This window comes from Saccostrea echinata, unplaced genomic scaffold (genome assembly GCF_033153115.1).
Source record: "Saccostrea echinata isolate AGI-Se365-2 ecotype Australia unplaced genomic scaffold, CSIRO_AGI_Sech_v1 ptg000002l, whole genome shotgun sequence".
NCBI lineage: Eukaryota > Metazoa > Mollusca > Bivalvia > Ostreida > Ostreidae > Saccostrea > Saccostrea echinata.
In genome coordinates this window covers 3988546-4009784 of record NW_026889751.1, presented here as the reverse complement: position 1 = coordinate 4009784, position 21239 = coordinate 3988546, and the positions used below count along the sequence as shown (strand labels likewise).

At 32.8% G+C, this 21239-nt stretch overlaps 3 protein-coding genes across 3 annotated transcripts in view; 1 reads left to right on the top strand and 2 right to left on the bottom strand.

The window, feature by feature from the left end:
• LOC133205657 (leucine-rich repeat serine/threonine-protein kinase 1-like) overlaps window positions 1-2665 on the bottom strand; it is an 89482-nt gene extending 86817 nt beyond the window's left edge. Inside the window, exons 1-2 of the mRNA XM_061341506.1 lie at window positions 2566-2665; window positions 1996-2031 (exon numbers count right to left, since the gene is read on the bottom strand). The gene's annotated coding sequence lies outside the window, so the exon portion shown is untranslated. The remainder of the gene's footprint in view (window positions 1-1995; window positions 2032-2565) is intronic.
• On the bottom strand, window positions 1295-4979 carry LOC133203730 (putative ankyrin repeat domain-containing protein 19). Its single transcript, XM_061339503.1, has 4 exons — window positions 4790-4979; window positions 3758-3798; window positions 2566-2731; window positions 1295-1431 (listed from the first exon to the last, which is right to left on the bottom strand). Exons 1-4 carry the CDS (start codon window positions 4977-4979, stop codon window positions 1295-1297), a joined length of 534 nt encoding a protein of 177 aa, XP_061195487.1.
• Window positions 4980-8892: 3913 nt separating this feature from the next.
• Window positions 8893-20611, top strand: LOC133205549 (short-chain dehydrogenase/reductase family 9C member 7-like). Its single transcript, XM_061341389.1, has 7 exons — window positions 8893-8916; window positions 11959-12174; window positions 14341-14547; window positions 16312-16464; window positions 16621-16814; window positions 17068-17304; window positions 19634-20611. Exons 2-7 carry the CDS (start codon window positions 11961-11963, stop codon window positions 19736-19738), a joined length of 1110 nt encoding a protein of 369 aa, XP_061197373.1. The 5' UTR covers window positions 8893-8916; window positions 11959-11960; the 3' UTR covers window positions 19739-20611.
• The last annotated feature ends 628 nt before the right edge of the window (window positions 20612-21239 follow it).

Genomic DNA, 21239 nt, shown 5'->3' with positions numbered 1-21239 from the left:
GGAGTTTTCTTCATTGTTTCAAGTGCAGATCAAGAGGGTGTTTGCCCCCCCCCCCCCCCCTTTGATTTTCAGTTATAAAGTTATTGTAAAGTATCAAAAAAATGACCTCGCACCCCCTATGCAACATGGACCATTCATAACATAGTAAGGAGAGCAATGTATCTGAAGAAAATTGACTTAAGAAAGTGACTTGAATTAGCAAAACAAAGTTAAAACTTTGAAAAATAAGAATTTAATTTTAAGCTTAAAGAAATAACAGATTCACCAACTTTAATTGAAATTGCAAGAGTTATCTCCCACAAAGTGTTGTACATCCTTCACCAAGACAAAGAACAAATGAGAGTTTGGGTAGATCTTTGTAGATCTTTTTACTTATACTGATTGAACTTTCAATCTTGTTGATAAGGAGGGAAAGTTTAGACATTTTAGTGTCAAAGAAGTTGAGAGAGACAAACATTTCCTGAATGCTTCATCTTAAATACTCCTTACTACTTATGGGCTGCTATAAATTACGACTTGGTTTCATTTTTTTTTATGATTTGACTCATACACACAATCAGACTGAAAATTAACTGTGAAGTAGCATGACTGTCTTTAAATACAATTTTTAAAGTACCAAACATTTCCATAGTTAAAAAAAATTCATGCTTTTCTACAGAAAGTCAAAGTGATAGTTGACTTTATATTCTGTTGCCAAAGTACCTGCAGGAGAAGTTGAACACAATCGCTGTGTTCAAAATGACAGGCCAGATGGATAGGAGTCATATCCTGAGATGTACATGAGATGATGGATGCTTCATGTTGAAGTAGGAGTTGCAGCATGGAGATGTTGCCACATTTACAAGCCCTGTAAGCAGTATATTTATATTCCCCTTCACCAGGAACATGCAGAATATATAAATAAGCAAAAAGGTACTTCTCTCTTAACTATTTTAGTATACACATGTTTATGTTTACTGGGTACTGGAAATTTTGCCCCCCCCCCCCCAAAAAAAAATTCACTGTCGTCCTTTCCAACCTAAAGTACTTGTACATCTGAGTATATATAAAGATTAACCATGGGCTTATTACATACAATCATGCAAATATTATATACATGAATTTGAAGAAGTAAGGTAACTTTGAATGAAGTTGTTAATTTAAATATGCAAATGGATCTTAATTTGCATTTTGGATATACAATTAAAAAAGATGAAAATTTCCCAATATTCTATATCAAGAATAATTAAATGCATAGGAAATAAAGATTAGGCACATCCTGGTATCCAATAAACTAGTGATAAAATAACTGACTTTACCAACAAAGGGGAGTTAACCCATCATCTGTCACAGCATTGCTGACCAGTTTTACATGGATTGTTGGTGAGGAGTTACATTCTAAAATATCAGCCATCCTAGACACATCTTCAGCTTTACAAGCTTCAGCAAATGCTGTGGAAAGAATTAACACCAAAAATAAATAAATAAATAAATAAACAACAAAACAAAATGATATGAATATGATAGATTCAAATAAGACAAATTCTTACAGGGCAATAAAATTTCTTGTTCAAATTTAAGAGAAAATAATCTTTATTTACCGTTGGATTTTGTCAACAGACATAAGCTCTAAAGAGCTATTTTCTGATTACATAATAATATTACATAATATAAACACAGAAATAAAACATATACAAGGCAGTACTATTTCAGTATTACATTACCAGGAAGATAGATTTAAAAAAACACAGTATTTATCACCATGATAACAAGAAATAAAACCCGCTGTTCTGAATGTAAAAATTAGCAAAGCACAAAAAGTACACTGGTTCTAATACTAATGTTTGATTTGAACTGGTTAAAGTAGTAACACTTCTATATGATTCTGGTAGAGAATTCTAAATTCAATGCAATCATATGCAATGTGTACTTCTCTCACTACAACACCCTAGCCTTTCAGACAATAGTTTAGGAATAGTCTTTATGTAATGCATTTATATGTAATCAAATATATACCTTTTAAAACTGAATCAAATATCTGTTCTCTTCTCTCTAAAAAATAAAATGAAAAAATAAAATAGAATCACTTTATAGCATGCATGATCTGAATTCTTTCTTAAAATTACTGCAGCGTTGCTTGAAACAAACACCAGACCTAAGGGTCTAGCAAAGCTGCTTGCAATATTTTAGTCAACATAATCAAATTGCTAAAGGCTGCACTACACTTTTATTTTTTTTCTATATATTCTTACTAAAGCTTACTTTTGGAAATACATGTATTCTTATTTAGATCTTGTAATGCAATTCTTCACATACATTTCAATACCCCCCCCCCCCCCAAAAAAAAAACAAACAAACAAACAAACAATCAATCAAAAAAAACACACACACATAGTTCAATCTTGGAAGCATAAGAAATTTCTATACATATCCAGATGGAAAAAGCTTTAGTTTATCAGAATATGCACTAGCTTATAAAATTCATACTGTCTGTCTTAACACAGAAAAAGCATTATGTTACCACAATCCAATGAATTTTTTCCCTATTGTTTCATTACTTCTAACCCTGATAACTGATTACAGTACCTTGTTCTTCTTCCATTTCTTCTACATATTCATCTAACTCCATATTTTCCGCAACTGTTTTGGGGGTCAGTCCTGAACCATCTTGTTTTGTAAAATCTGCCCCATGTGACAACAACAACTTAAAGATATCAAGCTTCAGGTCTATAATGGCACAGTGTAGAGGTGTCTGTCACAAAAAATATACATCATAACACAATGACAGTTAAAACCAATTTTCTTACTTGTAGATAATTTACATCTTCTGATAAAATCTTTAAATCACTTATCTGACTGAATAGTTTTACTTGTACTTCCTGATATTGATTTGTTTTCAAATATTAATTACAGGGTATCCAAGCAGTCCACATTCCTAAGCATACATAATATTAACAAATACAACTTCAGTCACACATCCAGGAGTGCTTTGTCCAAACTTTGTATGTGTCTGTAGAGTTATAGATAAGGGGGAGGGGGTGTTATGACACAAGTAAAAAATCTTATAACACCCCCTCCCCCTTTTAACCTCCCATTGGGGTAGGATGTTCAGAAATTCTGTGAATAAAAAACTGTAAATGTACATACAAAGAGGCCTTTTTTACAAAATTCACAGTCAAAATTGCTTAATGTATGTGCATCCATTGCAACTCCCTGGATCTATCAAGAAATTTATTTCTTGTTTTAAAACACAACTTTAGTATTTGAGTAATTTTTTTAAATCAAACAATAATGAACAAATTTCCAAACTCAAGACTCTTTTCACTCTAGCTTTTGAAATAAAATTCAATTTGAACACATTGTACCAATATGGACATATTATAATTATCATTGCAGGAAAAACTTGCAACAAATATATCATTTGACCTTCTTTTTGACATTATCAATGCTATGTTTGATGAAAAAGTACGAGGTACCGGCATATTTTGAAAGTCCTGGTTTTCATATTACACATGCAATGAATTAAGTTACATGTAATCACATTAACATTTTAAAATTCAATTTCCCTTTTGAATTAACTAAAAGTGTTTCAGAGTGATTCAGGTTTTAAAGTTAAAAAGTGATTTAAAAAGTCGGGCAATACAGTCATACTTTAGGGAAAAATGACCTTGAGGAAAAATGATGAAGTTTCTACAAAGCACTTGGATGGATGTAGACAATTGCGTATGTAATTATATGTAATGCAGATTAAGGAAGTTGAATGGAGTGGAATACTTGCCATGCTGTTGAATGTTTCCCCTGCTGCAATATTTGGATCTGCTATAAAGAAAAAAATATATCATGAAATACATCTTTTCCACTTTTTAAAATAAGCTGATAAACTTGTACTTTTATTTTGTTTAAAATCCTTGTGAGAATTTTTCACTCATATTGAGATGCTACCACTTGCTGGTGGAGGGCTGCAAATTTAGACTTGCACTCGGCAGTCATAGCCTTTGCGAAGTGAGGGATCTTTTTTTTGAAAGCAACTGCTTTGACACAGGACCTCATTTTATACGGTCTCATCTAAAGGTCCGGTCTCCATGTCTCACAGCATTAGGATCAACTCCTTACACCGAGACTCTAGAACAAACACCAACCACTGTGCCACGGAGGCAACCTTGTACTTTTATAATCCAAGTGTAACTTCCACTTTTATACTCCAAGTGTAATTCCTAAAAATGGCCTATGAATGCCTATGAACACATAGCAATGTGATCCATGCTTCAAAATTATTTTACTTAAATATTAATTTTTTTTATGTTTTTCATAAATCAAAAGACTTCTAAACCCTGAGTTTTAGTTTAAAAGAACATGTCCAAAAGATAAACACATTAAATAGAAGTTATATGAATATTTCCTAATAGAGAATTGTCTGATTCCAAAAAACAAAGGGAGAAGATAATGAACAGTGATCAAACTTGTAAATCCTGTATGAATATGGCAAAAACTAGAACAATGGAAACACCAATATGACAAGTACTTATAATAAGTATATATACATGTACTTAAATGTATCAAATACCATTGATAAAAAAGAAAACAACCTAAGTTTGTTTGCAAAGTGTTAAAAGTTTGCATATTTCAATTGCACAAAATAACAGCATACAAAAGCAATAATTAAAACATAATATCTCTAAACTAGGAGAAGACTAATCTGTACACAGCTGTAGATATTGTCCTTCTGGCTATCAGTATTACTAGCTGATCAAGAGTCTAACAAAATTATCCGAGTAGTTCTTTTTTATATTAAGGTACTTGGGATATTTACCTCCATGTTCCAGTAGTACGCGGAGACATCTTAAACTGTTGTTAGACACTGAAGTGTACACTGCTGTTCTTCCTCGACGGTCTTGAAAATTGATCAACTTAGCACACTCTCCCTCTAACAGACACTTCATCAGCTCTGCATCATTAAAAATGGCAGCCTGGATCAACTCCTCTCCAGTAAAGTCACCCATTGAAACCTGAAACATTTGTTGTTAACCATTATGCAGCTGATCTTGTATACTTGAAATAAATATCAATAAAGGTTCAGATCGGACAGAGTGACATGTCACAGACTCTTATCTTACATACTAAATCATGTATTATCTGTCAACTCTTGTAGAGTAATGCTTATCAGGCCTATAGGAGGCAGAGAGATCTCAACAATATTTGTCATCTGTATTTACCAATCAAGGGACAACTGAGGGCATGTATAATTTTAACAAAGAAAAAGGTAAAGATAATGAACAGTCATCAATTTCAAAAGAACTACAGAATCTATGAACAGGGCATAAAACATAGACCCCTGGAAATTCCAGAAGTGGGATCAGGTGTCTAGGAGGAGTAAGCATCCCCTGTCAACTGGTCACACTCACCGTGAGTCCTATACATGTATGTATTGATCAGATAGACAGAATATCTTGATTCTTTTCTCTACCATGTTGACAATAGTAGCCCAGAATCGAAGCTTTTCAAAAGTACTGTGCATCATTGGTTGCCATCTTTGGGGAAGAACCATAGAATTCTCACAAGTATGGCCTTTGTTCTCTTTTTGATTCGTAATGTTGTCACTGACACAAAAAAATTGTTTGCAAGATATATTCTGATTGCCACAGATGTTCCTACCCAAAAATTAAAGAAAAACAAGACATGTTTGTGAAACACTGATGCCCCTGTATGGCAACTTAGAGCAAAGGTTAAACTTTCTTAAATGCAAATCAAATATGTTGGTACCCAAAGGTCTTGTCTCGAAGAATATACCTGTGAAATATGAAAGCCCTAGTAGTAACCATTGAAAAGATAAGGAAAGGTTGAAATTTTTCAAAAGTGAGTCAAACATCAAGGTCATGGTCAAATAGTCAAAATTAATGAGGCCCAAGGAAAGGCCTTCTCACAAGAGATACACATGTGAAATATGAAAGCCCTAATACCAACCATTCAAAAGTTATGGCCAAGGTTAAAGTTTTTCAAAAGTAGGTCAAACTCCAAGTTCAATTCAAAAGGTTAAAGTTGTTGGTATCCAAAGGAAGGTCTTGTCACAAGAATTACATATGTGAAGTATGAAAGCCCTAGCACCAACTGTCTTTAAAAGTAATGGCCAAGGTTAAAGTTTTCCAAAAGTAGGTCAAACTCCAAGGTCAAGGTCAAAGGGTAAAAGTTCTTGGTATCCAAAGGAAGGTCTTGTCACAAGAATTACATATGTTCAGTATGAAAGCCCTAGCTCCACCCGTTCAAAAGTTATGGCAAGGTTAATATTGGATAAAATTTTGCAAAACTGGGTCAAACTCCAAGGTCAAAAGGTCAAATATGATGGTACCCAGAGAAAGATCTTTTCACAAGGAATACACCTGTGAAATATGAAAGCCATAGCTCCAACCAATCAAAAGTTATGGGCAAGGTTAAAGATCTAACAGACAGACAGCTAGCTAAGACAGAAGGACGTACAGGACAAAACCTATGTGTCCCCGAATCTTTGATTACGGGGGCATAATAATTTGAAACACATTGAATTTATCCCAGCACACTCAAATTTTTGGTTGCATAAAGATGAAAAACAAAGTTTCTTTCCCTTTAGACCTTTACTCTGACTATATAGGGGACAAAAGTTAATTTACTTTTGCAAAGTTTTGACAATTTGTAAATTACATGTATATACCAGTTAAGCACAAATAAGTCCAGTGGCTTATATGATCACAATATTTATGTGAATGTACTTAAATCAATTTCTGAAACTGTGACTAAACATCCTCCTCCAGTATAAAATTTCAATGTTTCAGGCTCCTAACTAATACATGACACATAATAACATGGTGTCTGGCATATGAAGAGTGAAATACATAGTATTCAATTATGTATCAAATTTCTACAAATACTATAATAAAAGTGACAGTCAATTTATCAATCAAAAATTATGTGTTCAACGAACACCAATAATAAAAGCATCACTATCTTTAAACTTATATTACCTGTCTAATACTCAGAAGAATGTATCTTTAGGAAGGCTGACTTAATGCACCCCATACTGTTCCAAAGATAAAAGATACAATTTGCATGTGCAACAAACAATAACTTTTATAAACTGACATTACCAAGTTGAGACTCCAATATTGATACAAAATGATATTTAACCAAAAAAAAAAAAAAAAAAAAAGGATTCCTGACTTTTAAAAACATTAGAAGCTGTGCAAGGATTTAAATATGTCAGTTCTCTGAATGACCATAACAGATTTATAAATGCATTTCCATGCAGCCTCAAACCAAATAAATAATCTCTAAAGTCTAAGCTATAACTGTATTAACAGGCATGTTGCACCACTTGCTGGGACCCCACTTGGGCAGGGGCCATACAAATTAGGAAAATAAGTAACATTTTTAAGGGAATTTTGGGAAAATCTTTTTAACTAAATTAAATTCATCATATACTGGTTTTCTGGTGTTTGTTATTGCATTGATTTATGTTCTGCAATACAAAGGAATATGAGTAGCAAGTTTAATTATTATATATCAAACAATCTGTTCTTTAATTTTTGGGAGAATAAGTAACTATTGGGAAAATTAACACATTCAATTGGAAAAAAGGTACTTTCTTTGAATTTGGAAGGGGGCCTTTAAATGGCATGTGTACAATTATATTAATATTTAAATAAGCTACCTCTTCATCAATAAAAACCATCCTTTCTAAAAAAAAAAAAAAAGAAGACAAAGCAGAGAAAAAAATATACATATGTTTTGTCATTATCTAATGAACACTTCCTTGATAAGATCGATGTATACAAACTAAAACAAATCTGATTAATAAGAACAATCAATTATAATAATGCTTCCTTATCCCAAGTAGATTATAGCAAGAATATGTAGTACAGTTACAATACAGATACATTGCTAACTGATCAACAGTATAAGAACCTGTCATAAAGAGAGTATTCAAGCAAAGAATGAAGTCTCTAGTCTAGAAAATTGCAATTAGTCATTTTTATAAGTAAGTCAATAGGGTTCACAATCGAGAAATCACTCACACAATTTTGATATAAGGCAAGCGTAAATAATATTTAAAGAGCTCCATCAAGAAGTTGAGAAAAAAAGTCATTATGTTTAGGGACACAGCTACTTGAATACTTAATCATATTTATATGCCAAAACTGATAATCATGTCAACTTAGATCATTAAAATTGTTTTTGTTTTGCTTGTTTGTTTGTTTTTGTTTTTTTTTTTTTTTACATTAGAAAAATGTTCAGGACAATGATCCCACAGAAGATCGAAAAATTTTTGGGGATCAATCTCTAACCTGTAGGATTATAGATAAATCTCAAAAATCTGCTTGCAAAAAGTTTTTTTGCTTTTGATGTTATATTAAAAAAAAAACAAATAAATTGGGTCGTTATCATTTCCAATTTTTTTTTAACACATAATAAATGTATATCCCATTCGGATATTGTATCCCAAACAGGATATCATATTCCATTTGGACAATTGGTCCAAACCTAATTAACAATGTGCAGTACTAATTACATTGGCTTTCAAATGGAAAAATATATTTCTCTAGACTGACTAGAGCCTACCGTTAATCTATATTAAATAGATAATCCCAAGAAATAAACACTGCTCTCGATTGTGATGGTTCACAGACAAGCTTTGTTCATTTTTGTATTTGAAATGAACAGTGATTAAAAGTAGGAGACTTTATCCTTCAACTGAGTTCAAACGTTCACATTTTACATTTTCTACTCAAGTTCACACCTAGCTCTACTTTCACATTATTTCCAATATTATGATGAATAAACTCCAAAGTTAGCCGAATGGATTCCATCGTCTTTTCAAGAGAATAAGTCAAGAAAAGTTCCGAATAAGCGTAGAACGGAAAGTGAAAGTAGGAGCGGAGGAGATCGAGCACGTAGCACCTAGGCTTACGAGTATGTTGTTCTTGTTATATATATATATATATATATATATATATATATATTATTCTTGTTATAAAAAGTTTCGTTTCATAAATTGGGATAAGGACAATAGTTTTACGAGGTTCTATGACAGTCATATGAATTCATCATGTTCATATATGACATGTCAAAATCAAATAAAAGCAGGTGGATCATGATTCAGTTAAATCACTCGAATTCTTATGATTTTTCAAGTTTCTTGACTTAAAATGTTCTCTTGAGTGGATTTTTTTAAACATCAGATCAGTGATAAAGTCAGAGAACACACACACACGGGGGGGGGGGGGGGGGGGGGGGGATATCTTAATTTAGATTTCCTTCATGTACTCTTTGATTTAATCATACAGTAGATGATCAAATGGGAAATATGTCTTCTTTCATGTCTGGTCAATAACTTTATGATAATTTTAAAAAAAATCACATGTTGATGTTTTCAAGATAAAAGTTTCTTGTAAAGAGAGTGTGATGATGTGTCTTGGCCCTGAGTGAATGTCATTATAAGATAATAATGATTAATGGAAAGAACAGAATTGCATTCAACTTCAATGAAAAAGTTATACAAGGGTGAATTCAAAAAAATGACCAAACGCATATTTATCAACCCACACTAAAAATACAGGCAATGAAAATAGATTTCTATGTCTCAGCATATGTCTTTAGATAGTGTCTAAATACCTGCCAAATATCTCATTGATATCTCAATTAACAAAAAAGTTATGCCCAAAAATGATGCTAAAATTGTCAGGAGTGCAACACCTTTTTGTGACATTTTGAAATTTCAATATTTTTTGGAGCTCTGTGAAATAAAAAATAATGCTTCATGTTGAAAATAAAGACTTTCCTGATAATATTCAAAGTATTGAGCTTTAAATGTAGACTGTCATAACTTTTGTTTAATCAGGTTGTGGTCATGGCTGATGTTTAAAAAAATGTTATACCATGTCAGGAGTGCAACAGAAAAAATGTAGTGTTGCCAAAAAAAACATCAATTGTAAAATTCTGATAGAAAATTAAGACAAAAAAGAATTTTGGAAGTGTAAAATAATAACTGATTTACATTTTAAAACTTAAAAATGTTATATAAATCACAAGCAGCATTAATGAGAGTCAATTATATGTGCATACCCAAAAATGTCAGGAGTGCAACATTTGATGTTTTGCTCCCAAGCATGAAAAAACTGTTATCATTATATGATTATCTGATTTTTATTTTGGAAAATAAAGACACAAAGAACATTTTTACCAAATAGATTTATCAATTACAGGATGTGTCTGTGCTTCAGATCCATATTTCTATGGTCAGGAGTGCAACACATTTTTTTAAAGATTCAAGTTGTGTGACGAAAAGACTTCTATTCATGCTTAGAAGTATTCATTAATTAATAATGATCTTTTTGTATAATTTAATGCTAAATTATTGACAGTTTTATTATTAAAATCCTTCCTTTTTCAATTTTATCAATTCAGATGTGTTTTTATCTTTTTTGTAATTTTTTTAATGAACGTAAAAAATAAACACACTAAAACATTGTCATAAAATTCAAGTAATTCCTCCTCAACTTCACTGAAACAACAGAACAAGTTCTTATGTAATTTTCACTTCACAATTCTACTTTAAAGGCCCCAGTGCTTTTGGTCAGGAGTGCAACAAATATGTTAGAATTATAAATCATCCAATAAGAATAAAAATAAAGAAAAAATGATGAGTAGAATTTTTCTAGTGGGTTACTGTGTTTGTCTTCTAAAGGAAAATATGCTTTAAAATACATTTTATCTTCTAAATATACATTTAAGCTAGTTTTTTGGCATAAAATAGGGTATAATTCCAGATAAAATGCGAATTTTAAATACTTTCATCTGTTTTAATTATGAAGTATTGGACTATAAATATTGCACAATTTCATTACCACTTGATGTTGCCCACACTTTATGAATTTTTGTGTTCTATGGTTTTTATTTTAAACTTTACTGCAGTCAGGAATGCAACAAAACTGCTTTATAATTACCGATGCTTCTTAACTATCTCTACTAAAAAATAAGTTGAAAAAAAATGCTTGATACTATTTGATGTTCAAAACACTATGTCTATCAACAAATTACAGAAATTTTACAGTCAATTCAGGGAATAGTTTACATCATTTCACATATATTTTACATACAATTTATATATATTACAGTTTGCAAATAATCATGTTTTAAGGTCTTCAAAATATGAAAAACCTCCTCTAAACAATGAAAAATATCAACATGACAAATTGATTTACAAAGTAAGAATGGGCTATTGTGTGTTATAATTTTTAAAACAATGTTAAATAAAATACATATCAGATGTCATGAGTGCAACACAATAATGTAACATAGGGTCACTTCAAAATCTAGTATTTTTCGTAAGAGAACTCGTATATAACAATTCTTTTTTGGCTTAGATTTAAAGAATTGACTTGAACTGACAAAAAAGTGAATTTTGAGGAATTTTATTGCTTCATATTTTTTTCTTATTAAAACTTTTCAAACCACAATTGAAAAAAAATGTAAAATAAAAATCAAAAAGCCACATTTTTGTCATATGTACAAGAGAAGATACTCATTCAAGGTCTAGATTTAATCATTTATACCCCTTTTACCATTTTGAAGCATAAAAAACTATAATTTCTTGTGATTATGTATTTTAGAAAGTCTTTTAAGGTGTAATGATATTTTCTTTTTTCAAAAGAAATTTTACTAATAAAAATTCTGAAACTTTTTAATCCATTTGTCTATTCTATTGCCACTTCAGGATTTTAAACTAGAATGTATTTGCAATATGATGATATAAGTGAAAAATATGTTATGAGTAGTTGAATTTTGCCAAAAAAATTCAGTTTGGTGGTCATTTTTTTTTTAATTCACCCACAGTTATGTTTCAAGATAATACTAGTAATTATAAACGCATGCAGACATATAAACTATTTAGCTTCATCATTCCTATTGCATTTCGTAAATGTTGTTTATTGAGAAATAAATGATTAATTCCAGAGATGAGGGTAGCTGAGTTCATTGGGCTCCAGTTCTTTGAGTCTATGTACCTGTTTGTCCTGTTCTGTATCCCTATAGTGGTAGCTCAGAAGTACATTGGAACCATTGTGCTGACAATACTTATTTTGCTGGCTGTCTTAACATTACTGAGAAAGTTGTTGTACAAGCCTATTGAAATTAAAGGACAGGGTGTGCTCATCACTGGTTGTGACACAGGTGGGTAAAAAAACAACAACAAAAACAATTGTTTGGTAACATGTTTTGGTTTGTTTTTAGTTCATTACAGTTGAACTTCATTCTGTAAAAGGTGAAGATAACAAACAGTTATCAATCTCATAAATCCAGGAAACAAAACAAATGAATAAAAGGGGCAAAACACTGACCCCTGGAAACACCAGAGGTGGGATCAGGTGCCTAGGAGGAGTAAGCATCCTGTGTTGACTGCATGGTCACATCTCTCATGAGCCCTATGTATAGATCAGGTAGACAGAATACCTATTGTCAAATTTAGTATAAAAACAATGACCTAGCTTACAAATGGTATGAAACATGCAAACAAAATAAGACCCCAATGATAGGTTGTATTTATAAACAAGGTCATAATTAAGACCATAGAATTTGCAAAAAGCTGACTTTAAGGACAGACGATACGTTCCTCAATAATATATAATTTTTTCTAAGATTTTGTCACTGAAGTATTGCTACTTTAACACGTTTACTAGCAAAAAATTGAGGTACCTTACCAGGCATTTGTGCAAGATACCAGAGGATGTTGTTTCCTATAAACTCCTTTTGGAAAAAACTTAATTAGCCAATAACTCATTTTTTGGTGTTTCAATTTTTTAAAGACAATTAGAAACCAGTTTAGAAATCAGAAAGTAATTGAAATTTGGAATATTTTCCACACAATACGAAGATATACAAAACAGATATTTGAGGAACATATCGTCTGACCTTAAAGGGGTTGTTGATATTCTTGTAACATCAACTTTTTTGTCAGTACTTTATAGCTTGCCTTTGTTTAAAAAATTGATCATATTCAGAGCATGGCTCTCGCGTATCGAATCAGTCGGGAGACATAAACACCATATGGAGGTGATGTTGGAATACTGCTGCATAGATAAGGGAAGTTCTCAGATATCAATATCTCAAATATCATGGATATGTTGAAGTGTGTAGGAAGTCCAAACTTCTTTTTTTAACTTATTTCAACCTCAATATTTTGAATCTGAATCCTAGATATCGGATATTAGTTTTTTCCTCTGCCCCATCAAGTTCAAGATAACGAAGTTTGACTGTATTTATTCTAGGGATGGCAATGAATATTCGAATATTCATTCGATGAGTTGATATTCGAATATGAATTTAAGATTCGAATATTCGGTAAATTTCAGATTTCATAAAAAGAAGTACTGTGATTAATAAATTTTTATTAGAACAGTGCTGGAATTATCCCTGTGTAATTTACTAGCGATCAATTTCGATTGTCTGATTTCTTTCACCACTTTCTTATCTTATAGATCTACTAAATTACATGTATTTTGTTTTGAGTAAGGTGTTAAAGAATTGTACAATAATGCTTAATGTATAATACAAAACGTACTTTCATATTTTTTTTAGTAAGATATGATCAGATCTAGAATCGAGGACAACAAAATGAAATCTTATAATGTCTAAAAGGCGTGAAGAGTATAAATTAATTGATAATTGAACGGATATCTGATAGAATTAGTCTGTAATTAATATTGTAAAGGGCTTAATTTCAGAATAAATGTGTAAATTACTTGATTATCTCAGGTTGTAGATAATCCTGAATTTTATATTCATTATCGGGAAATTAGTTTATTACCTAGGAAAATTTTCTATGGAAATATTTGTTTACATTGTATCAAAGATTATAATCATATCTCTTATTAGGCAGGTAATTGTAATTCATTACACGTATTGAAATGTGAACAGTATACCGTTACGACTATATCTTGCCTTTGGTAAGACGACTGGTTCCTACTATAAATACACATGTTTCATTTGTTAAAATTATACTTTTCTACATTTAAATCAATTATTTATTTCAAACATTGACAAATATCAAATGGAATTTCTTATTGTACACCTGCAAAAGTCTTCATACAATTTTACTTCCAATATAAGTATACCTACGCTTAACCTTTCATGACGCATATTTGAAATAAAACAGATTTTATTTTTTTTATCGAATATATTCGAATACTTTCATTGAATATTCCAATATGAATTATTGACAAAATTGACATCCCTAATTTATTCTCATCATTCCATCTTTGTATTATGCTGAGGTTAGCCTTAGCTACAGTCCTATGGATTGGTTTTAACATGTCAAATAAACATCTCTTGCTTTTACAGGATTTGGTAATGCCATTGCCAATAGATTTGATGCCATGGGATTCACAGTTTTTGCTGGCTGTTTGAATCCGGAGTGTGAGGGAGCCAAACACCTCAAGGAAAGTACCACAGGGCAAATGCATATTCTGAAGATGGATATCACAAATGATGCTGATGTCAATTCAGCTCTGGAGTATGTGACTAAAACAGACAGGGCTACTGGATGTGGTTAGTATACCAGTAGATAAAATTGCTACTTTTTAGCTCACCTGAGCCGAAGGCCCAAGTGAGCTTTTCTGATCACATTTTGTCCGTCGTCCGTCTGTCTGTCCGTCTGTCTGTCTGTCTGTCCGTCCGTCTGTAAACTTTTCACATTTTTGACTTCTTCTCAAGAACCACTGGGCCAATTTTGACCAAACTTGGTACAAAGCATCCTTGGGTGAAGGGAAATTTAAATTGTTAAAATGAAGGGCCAAGTCCCCTCACAAGGGGAGATAATCAAGAGAAGACAAAGATAGGGTGGGGTCATTAAAAAATCTTCTTCTCAAGAACCACAGGGCCAGTAAAGCTGAAACTTATATGGAAGCATCCTGGGGTAGTGTAGATTCTAAATTGTTCAAATCATGACCCCCGGGGGTAGGGCGGGGCCACAATGTGGAATCGATGTTTTACATAGAAATATATAGGAAAAATCTTTAAAAATCTTCTTCTCAAGAACCACTAGGCCAGAAAAGCTGAAACTTATGTGGAAGCATCCTGGGGTAGTGTAGATTTTAAATTGTTCAAATCATGGCCCCCGGGGGTAGGGCGGGGCCACAATAGGGAATCAAAGTTTTACGTTGAAATATATAGGCAAAATCTTTGAAAATCTTCTTCTTAAGAACCACTGGGCCAGAAAAGCTGAAACTTATGTGGAAGCATTCTTGGGTAGAGAAGATTCTAAATTGTTCAAATCATGGCCCCTGGGGGTAGGGCGGGGCCACAATAGGGAATCATAGTTTTACATTGAAATCTATAGGCAAAATCTTTGAAAATCTTCTTCTCAAGAACCACTGGGCCAGAAAAGCTGAAACTTATGTGGAAGCATCCTTGGGTAGCGTAGATTCTAAATTGTTCAAATCATGGCCCCTGGGGGTAGGGCGGGGCCACAATAGGGAATCAAAGTTTTACATTGAAATATATAGGCAAAATCTTTGAAAATCTTCTTCTTAAGAACCACTGGGCCAGAAAAGCTGAAACTTATGTGGAAGCATCCTTGGGTAGCGTAGATTCTAAATTACTCAAATCATAGCCCCTGGGGGTAGGGCGGGGGCCACAATAGGGAATCAAAGTTTTACATTGAAATATATAGGCAAAATCTTTGAAAATCTTCTTCTTAAGAACCACTGGGCCAGAAAAGCTGAAACTTATGTGGAAGCATCCTTGGGTATTGTTGATTCTAAATTGTTCAAATCATAGCCCCCAGGGGTAGGGCGGGGTCGCAATAAATATTACAAAGGGGAGGTCTTGTGAAGAACAGCAGGGCAAAAGTAACTCAGGTGAGCGTTGTGGCCCATGGGCCTCTTGTTTTACTCAGGTGATTGTCAGAAATAATACAGTTGAACTTTGGTATCTCAAACACTGATATCTCAAATACCATGGATATGTCCAAGTGATTTCAAAGTCCCAACCCCTTATTCTTTAAGTATTTTACCCTGGATATCTCGAATCCTTGGATATGTCTAAGTTTTTTTCTCAGTCCCATTGAGTTCAAGATATCAAGGGTTGACTGTATATGAGACGTAGAACACCTGTGATCGTTGTTAGTTTTGTCAAGACTGTTTAGATTTTTGTATGTTAGAAGTTAACAATTTATAACCTCATGATATAAGAATATATTCACATCTGATGATTTATTCTGTATTTGTAGTATAATATCACACAGCTTTGATGTTTACAATATGCTACTGGTAATACTAATCAAATTAAGTGTTGTTGTTTTTATCCTGAAAGGGTTGTGGGCATTAGTCAACAATGCAGGAGTCAATTTCCTTGGAGATATTGACTTTTGTACCATGGATATGTACCACAGAATTATGAATGTTAATTTATTTGGAATGGTCAGGACCACAAAAGCCTTCCTACCACTTCTGAGGAAGAGCAAAGGTAGTCTCTCCATTTACCATATTCTTAGAAATTGAGGAACTCTTCATCTTAATTTTGGCATTAGTTTTCTACAAATTGTCTTGCATTTGATTTTAAATACTTTTTTATTTAACTCAATACTTGTAGATGCAATATAAATGGGTATTTTCTATATAGGTCGAGTGGTGAATGTAACCAGTGTTAGAGGGCGCTGTGTGTTTCCTGTGGCTTCAGCATACACCATGGCTAAGTATGCAGGAGAAGCTTTCTCTGATGGTCTGAGGATTGAGATGAGAAAGTTTGGGCTGAAAGTGGTGATTGTGGAGCCAGGAAACTTTGGAGGGGCAACCGGAATGTTGAATGAAAAATCAGTAAGTTTTATTGAAGTCAGATATTATATCATTCAACAAATAAATTTTAGCTTCAAGGTTACATTTTTGAGAGCAAAGTTAGAAGATAGGCATAAAATTTGATGTGTAATACTGGAAAAATATGTACTTGCTTAAACCAGATGGTTTTTGGGAGTATCTGTTTTTGATGTTGTTTATTGTCCTATAAAAATATTTTTCTATGCATGGGGCCTATCTTATACAAAATTTCTAAACTATATACAATTTTAAACAGTTAGCTATAATGAAGAGAGATTTTAACACCATGTGGACTGAGGCTGGAGAGGAGGTGAGAGAAACCTATGGTAAGGAATACTTGGACTGTTTGTTTGAGGGAGCCAAGGGGACCTCAAGTACATCTTACCCTACCCTGGCCCCTGTCTTAGATGCCTTGGAGGATGCTGTCATCAACCAGAGCCCAAGAATTCGCTACTTGGTGGATGGAGGAAATGGCTTATTTGATGTATTCTGTGTGAGTTTCAGAATTCCTAAATATTTTTTCTCTAACAATGTGTACTCTGGGGGTAAACATTTTGCAATTAAGTCAGAAGGAAAAGAGTATTGTAAAATTGGCAAAGTTACTCCTTTCTTATTATCCCTGTACATTTACCCTGTTAATGAAGTTGTGGGAGTATACCATAACAGGGTTGTCTCTAGGACTCCGGGGCTGGGGAATTTTCCCACCTATAATGATGTAATCCCCCCCCCCCCCCCCCCCCCCCCGTATACTGGTATTCCCCTCCACCTTAAAGTTAGGGGAGGAACCTCTGACCCCTTCTTCTTTTTTAATGTTCCCTGCTATTTCAATTTTTAGGGATAACCCTGCATAATGAGGAAGGGGCAATCTGACCTGGATGGCAGTTGGACAAGAGCTCATTCTTGGTTTCCCAGTGATAACTTTTAAAACTATAGCTGTATAGACTTCATACTTCATATAGTTATTGAGAAGAAGTTATTTTTAATGATTTTAGCTATATAATACAATGTAAAATTTTTATTGCCCATTGTGGCCCCACCTTAACCCCAAGGGGTCATGATTTGAATAAATTTGAATCTACACTACCTGAGGATGCATCCATACAGTTGTTAAGATCTTTTCTTATATATTCCTATGTAAAACTTTGATTGCCCAGTGAGACCCAACCTACCCCCAGGGGTCATGATTTGAACAAACTTGAATCTATAATTTGTAACAAAATTTTCATAAAATTCAACTTTTCTGGCCCAGTGGTTCTTGATTTTTGAAAGATGCCATTAAATTTTAATAATTCTTTATTAACAGTATCTCCCCTAGAAAGAGGGCATGGCCCTTCATTTAAACAACTGAATTGCCTTCACCCAAGGATGCTTTGTGGCAAGTTTGCTTAAAGCTGTATGGTCCGCGAGTATAATGTACTTTTAACTATGGAAATTAGTTTATCATATCTTAAAATGATGAAAAATATCCTTTCCGCTTATCCATGTTTTGTGCCTTTGTTGTAATTTAGAGAAATAATTCTTTGACTTACAAACAAAAACTCTTGAATATTCAGCATAAAGATCTTTCAAGAACGATTGCGTGATCTTTAGGTAAAACACATGCATTTGTTTACTGGTACAATTTCATAGTTAACCACCTATTTACCTCATACCATGTTCAAAATAAATTGTTTATTCAATAAGGTAGAAATATACCAATATAATATATTAACCAGCTTTCCACACCTCCTAATATGGACTTGTGAAATCTCATGTTTACGACTGAAGCTAGAACCGAAACTAGTAAGTGCGCATGTGCTTATCAGCAGTCCTTGTATTTAATAATTTTTTTTTTATATAACTTTTTAATTTCTTTTTCTCTGGAACAGGTGCGAACTAGAGTGTATAATTTTTGGAAAGTTAGAACCTTTCACACTGTAAATAAATGATGGTGGTAAATCTTAATTTTTTGAGATTAAAGAGATCGGATCATACATTTTTAAAATTGGCCCTGTGGTTCTTGAGAAGAAGATGAAAATGTGAAAGGTTTACAATAACAACAGACAACAAAAACAGACAAATTTCAATCAGAAAAGCTCACTTAAGCTTTCGGCTCAGGTGAGCTGAAAACTCGCTTCCAGATGGTATCTAGACTTTAAGGTCTGATGACATGTTGCTCCAATATCTGTTTTGTATCTCTTCATAATATACAAGAAATTGATTATAATTATCATTATCTTGTGATTTTAAACTGTTTTCAAAATGTCAAAAGGTAAAGACACAAAAATGTTGTGATATTGGCAAACCAAAGAGTTCAAATGGGATTATATAGGAAACACCATCCTCTTGCATAAGTGCCTGGTAAGGTACCTCAATTTTTTGTGAGGAAACTTGTTAAAGCAGCAAAACTTCAAGGACAAATTCTTGGAAAAAATTATATATCATTGAAGAATGTGTCATCTGACCTTAAGTTGAGTTAATGCTCAACTAAAGAGAATGGTTCTTGGAAATTTTTGAGGGCATGATTCAAAATCAAGGTTCTCTAAGACATACATGTATTTTTCTTCAAAATATAGTGTAAATGTAATTTTTACTTTAAAGGTCAGAGCTTCAATGTCAAGGTCATTTTTTTCAGAGTCTTACATACATAAGTCAAAGGCTCTAGTGAGCTATTCTGAATAAAGACCTAGTTTGTCCATTATTTCTGAAATGAATTCAAAATTTGATACCCTGATAACTTCAAAACCTCTCTAATTGTCAGGCCACTGAGAACAATCAATGAAATGTTCTTCAAGAGAGCAGTGCTTCACTTTTTAATTATAATATTTAAAAATTTTTTTCAGATGTTGGCCCGGCTGAATTCCTTTTTACCGGAGGTTGTGATGGACTGGATGGTGTCCAGGCTGTTATCTCGGGAACTTCCTCCCCTGAAATCTAAACAGCAATAGAAACAGAATATCCAGAAAATAGCTGGATAAACTTAGACTAAACAGACATTTCTATCATGTCAAACACTGGAATTTAAAAAGAAAATGTCATTTTCTGATCAGTTAAATATAGACATGAATCAGGTCTCTTACGGCAATCAGTCTTTTGTTCACCAGATGTGAACTTTAATTAAAATGTGCAGCAGTAGGGTACTTCATCATACATGACATACATAAATTAAATCTTTGTCTTTAAAAGTTTACTTACTTAAATTTAATTTTTGTCGTTAAAAATTGGGTGAGGATTGGAATTTTGTTTTAACATTTGGTAAGGACCCTCTTTCTGTAATTTTTTTTTTAAGTAGTACTTTCATCTTTCTTACTTTATATGTGAACTGGGAAATAAGGTATTGGAAAAGTGCTGCAATATGCATGCATGTCAACTATTTTTATATTCACAGCATTTTAAGGTTGTGTGCAATATATTTATATCAATTTCATTTTTCACTCATTGCACTATCTAATTAAGCTTTATTGTGCTGAATTTACCCCATTTCTGTGATAAACCTTTCTTTTTTTGGTTGATTACCGAGTCTTGTAACATGTTGGTTTAACATGCAAGCATCAATGACGTAAGACACCACCTCTCAGCTTCCTTTAGTAGTATATTTAATAATCACAAAATACATATAGGAATATTTTAGGAAAGATTAATACTGGAAGTGTTCCAACTGAATAATCAAAAACTTTACAGTTTGAAGATTTATGTCCATCATGTCAAATCTTATTATTTTTTTTAAACAAGATTTTTTGTTTGATTCAAGTTTAACAGTATTTTATACAGCATGTGTATATTGTTGATTGCCTGAATTAAAGTATATGATGCAAGAAACATCTCTCTTAATTATTTATTTTTTACCAGTTTTAGCTCATCTGGCCCCAGGATTATGAAGCAGTCTTAGAATTAGGTAAAAAAATTTCAGTCATTCATAACATGAGAATTTGATATAAACTGACACTTGAAAAACGTCAAAGGGAAACAACTTTTAAAAACATTAAACTTTATGAAATTGATGTACCAATTGTGACTAAATCTAAGACTGCTTCAATAACCTTAGGCCTGAGCTATAAACTCAAGTAAGCTTTTCTTATCACCCATTGTTCAGCCCCCATCTGTCTGTAAACTTTACACATTTTCAACTTCTTCTTGAGTACATGTATTTCACCACCTCAGTGACTGTACACAGTTATGATTGATTGATTGTATATTGTTTTACTTCCCATTTAAAGAATTTTTCACTCAAATAGAGACGTCATCATATACCAGTGAAGGACTCCAAATTTAGACCTATACTTAGCACTCAAGGCCATTGAGCAGTGAGGGTTCTTTATTGTGCCAATGCCTACCATGACACTAGCCCTGGGTTTTAATGGTCTCATCCAAAATAGCAGTGACTTTCATGTCTAGTGACAGGCACTTGGTGAAGGAACAATCACTACATATGCTTAATGTTGTAGGTTT